Source organism: Gekko japonicus, unplaced genomic scaffold (genome assembly GCF_001447785.1).
Source record: "Gekko japonicus isolate JY-2015 unplaced genomic scaffold, Gekko_japonicus_V1.1 scaffold855, whole genome shotgun sequence".
NCBI lineage: Eukaryota > Metazoa > Chordata > Lepidosauria > Squamata > Gekkonidae > Gekko > Gekko japonicus.
This window is the reverse complement of record NW_015168073.1, coordinates 146,817-150,543: the sequence shown is the minus strand read 5'-3', so window position 1 is coordinate 150,543 and position 3,727 is coordinate 146,817. Positions and strand designations below refer to the sequence as shown.

General features: G+C 46.4%; 1 protein-coding gene across 1 annotated transcript in view; it reads right to left on the bottom strand.

Moving 5' to 3' along the window:
* Positions 1–2,450: 2,450 nt before the first annotated feature.
* The window catches only part of CDK15 (cyclin-dependent kinase 15), a 66,305-nt gene continuing 65,028 nt past the window's right edge, over positions 2,451–3,727 (bottom strand). Inside the window, exon 12 of the mRNA XM_015414634.1 lies at positions 2,451–2,620. Within this exon, the coding sequence (XP_015270120.1) occupies positions 2,511–2,620 (110 nt within the window). The 3' untranslated portion in view covers positions 2,451–2,510. The remainder of the gene's footprint in view (positions 2,621–3,727) is intronic.

Sequence of the window (3,727 nt, the reverse complement as noted above, 5' to 3'; positions counted from 1 at the left end):
GGCCTTTTTTATTGCAGTCTAGACATTTTCATTGAGTTATCTACTACGACTCCAAGATCTCTCTCTTGGTCAGTCTCTGCCAATTTGGACCCCATCAATGTGTATTTATAGTTAGGATTTTTGGCTCCAATGTGCATCACTTTGCACTTGGCCACATTGAACCCCATTTGCCATGTTGACGCCCACTTGCCCATCCTCAACAGATCCCTTTGGAGTGCCTTACAATCCTCCCTGGTTCTCACCACCCTGAACAACTTTGTGTCATCTGCAAATTTAGCCACTTCACTGCTTACTCCCAACTCCAAATCATTAATAAACAAACATCACCGCTATTCCATCTCTACCTGGCCCTGGATGAGGTGAACATCAGTCCCTGGAGCAGATGAGGCTGAACAGTTATAAAAAATGCCATCTGATATTATGTTGAACATCTAGAGCACTCCAGTCTTTGATTGTTATGAATGCTTTTGTACTGTGGGATTTATAAATGTTTTTAAAGTTGTTTTATATTGGCGTTTGCCACTTGTAAGCCGCCCTGAGCCCGCATTGCGGGGAGGGCGGGGGTATAAATAAAATAAATAAACAAATAAATAAGTTAAAAAGCATCGGACTGAGTACTGATCCCTGTGGTACCCCACTGCTTCCCACCCTCCACTGAGAAAATTTCCCATTTATATTTACTCTCTGTTTCCTATTTATTAGCCAGTTTTTGATCCACAAGAGGACCTGTCCTTTTACCCCGTGACTATTGAGCGTACTTAGGAGCTTTTGATGAGGAACTTTATCAAAAGTTTTCTGGAAGTCAGAACAACATCTAATGGAGGTCCCTCTCCTCCCCAGGCTCCACCCCCAAATCTCCAGGAGTTTCCCAACCTGGATCTAGCAACCCTACCCCCAATCCCCTGCTGGTGGCCGGTGGGGACCTGGCAACCCTGATTTAGTATGCTCTCTATAAAAGAGCTCAAAACATGCTCTTGTCTGTACAACAGCCCCCTCGCCCCCTCACCAGAAATCACAAGAGCACATTTCCTATTGACGTTCTGTCAAGAATGCAGAGATCAAGGAGATTTAAACACACTTCTGACTCACTAGTGGTATCACTGGCCCGCGTCGATACTGTCAGAATCCTCGTTTGGATTCGTACGTGCTCCCTTTGCTCCCTTTCCCTTTGCAAAAGCAGACGCGTTTGGGATGGAGCAGAAGTAGTCAGTTGGATGTAGCGAAGTCATCGGCCCACAATGCGCGTTTCTAATGCTCCACTGGCGTGGAACTCCTATAATGATAATCCCATTAGCGACGGCAGAAGGTCCCCCTAGGAAATGATAACAAATATTAAACCATTCCTTTTGTTGACTTAATCCAAGGAGGCATCTTCCCTGGAGACTCTGCTCATCTTTAGATTAATTCCCTCCTTCCCTCCGGGAGCTCTTTTGTCTGGAAAGACAGGAAACAAACCGCAGGAACGGCAGGTCCCTCTTTTAAGCCCTGCATCACTTGCTACGTTCTTTAAATTACAATCTCCCTCACCCCTGCTCTGTTTGTCCGCTTGTTCTGTGGTCTAGGTATCTATTAAGTTACAAATGTCTGGTTTGATCTGAAAAGTCCATAATTAGATGGCACTCTTAACAAATTGGTTACCCAGTCGATCTTTCTGACGCTGCTCTCTAAGAACATCACAGTCCACCCAGGACAGTCCTCTTTTACCACAGAGATGTATGGAAACTGTCTCCCATTACTAGATTACACTAGCACTGATTTGAATCTGTGACAGATAATTTGATTTAAATACCCTAGGTTTACCAATGACCAATAAAACCAAAATTGTAAGAGCAAATTAGAGGGCTGGTCTAGATCCAATTCAATTTCAGGTTCAATTTCAGTCATGTTAGAAAATGGTGTAGATGTTTTTTCTCTTTTTAACTACAGTGTGGTATAGTGGTCAAGTGTGTCAGACCAGGATCTAGAAGACCCAGGTTCGAATTCCCACTTGTGCCAGGGAAGCTCTCCTGGGTGACCTTGGGCCCGGCACACACTCTCAGCCTAACCTACCTCACAGGGTTGTTGTGAGGATAAAGTGGAGAAGAGGAGAACAACATAAGCCGCTTTGGGTCCCCAATTGGGCAGAAAGGTGGGGCCTAAACAAATTAAATAAATAAATGTGTTTGACCCAAATGAATTTGCAGCCCAATCACGTCCCGTGCTGTAAATAGTGCTGCACAAGGGTTTATGCTGCAAGCGATACTCTTGCTTTCTGGGTGAGTCAAATTCTACCCTAGGCCAAAGACCTCCTGTGGCCCCACTCTGCCAAGGACCCTTACCCCAGTTCCACAACTGCTTGTTCATTTTTCCCATCAGTTTCCAGAGCCCTGGAACAGGGAGGGTGAATCCAAGACTTTAAATACCAGACACTCTAGAATGCTGAAAGCTTTAGCTGTTGTTTTATTCCTGGATCATAAGTAGCGTTCATTTCATTCTCTGACTGGAAAAAAGAAGTAATTCATTTGTCCTTTTCACCAAAACTTGCTAGAGCTGATTGGGTGATGATCCTTCTGGTACGGAGCAAACAGGTCACATATTTCTGGTTTCAGCTTCACCCCAGGGACCACGAAGACAGATTGTGCTATGGGAACAAACAAATAAAGCCCAGATGTAGGGTATCATTAGCAGTTCAGCGACATAGGATGAAACCAAAGCGGTGATTAACATCAAATGTCCCAGAAGGAAACTCTTCAGTGTAATGAATGACTTCACCTGAGGACCATAACACCTCTAAACCCTGCCCTAGACTGCTTGGAAAGGAAAGCGTACGGCTGTATAAACGTGCTTACCATGTCGTTCCAGTAGCAAGCCAGAGGTAATCTGGGTTACTAGTGACAGTCTGGGGCAAATGCATCTTTAGTCATCACAAATTCCCATGATTTAATAAGCAGACTTTTAAAAAGTGGTGTCAGCCACTCACTATAGGGTTGCCAGGTCTTACTGGGCTTGTGGCGGGGGGGCTCCCGGCTCCAAGCCTGGTTACCATAGAGTTTTGGTCAAAACGCTAGAGCGTCGCCATGCGACGTGCCCAGTGTGATGACGTCACTTCTGGGTGATGTCATCACTCCAACGCTGCGAGAGGGGGCTGTTTGGGGGTGGGGTTTTCCCCACCAGCCGGCTGGCCAGTGGCGGATTGAAGCCTGGCAACCCTAACTCGCTATGATCCCTGAAGAGAGGAGAGTTCTTGAAACCACTATACTCGGTTCCTTGTTCAATATAGCATACTGAGCTACCAGATTATTCGGCCTTTATTTTCCTTTACGGATCTTCCTGGTCACCTCTGCTGATGGCTCTTCTGGCAATGGCGCACCGGTGCCCCTCCTGGGGATAAAAGCTTCTGGGTCAGACCTGGCCTTTTGCTAGAGAAACAGTGTACTGTGGCTTGGTGTTCAAGCACTTCCTGAGGTTTCTCAGCCTGGGTCCCTGTCGTGCTCGGCTGTGACCTTGCACTGGTTCCAGGGTTCCCAGCTGGAAATTCCTTCAAATTTGGGGGTACAGCCCGGGGAGGCGGAGCAGGGTATAATACTGTAGAGTCCATCCTCCAGAGTGGCCATTTTCTCCAGGGGGGACTGATCTCTGTCATCAGTTGTGGTTTCAGGAGATCTCTCGGTCCCGCCTAGAGGTTCTATAACAGGGATCATGGTGAACAAGGATTCCAAAAGTACAAGAAACACTGTGTGAAACAGTC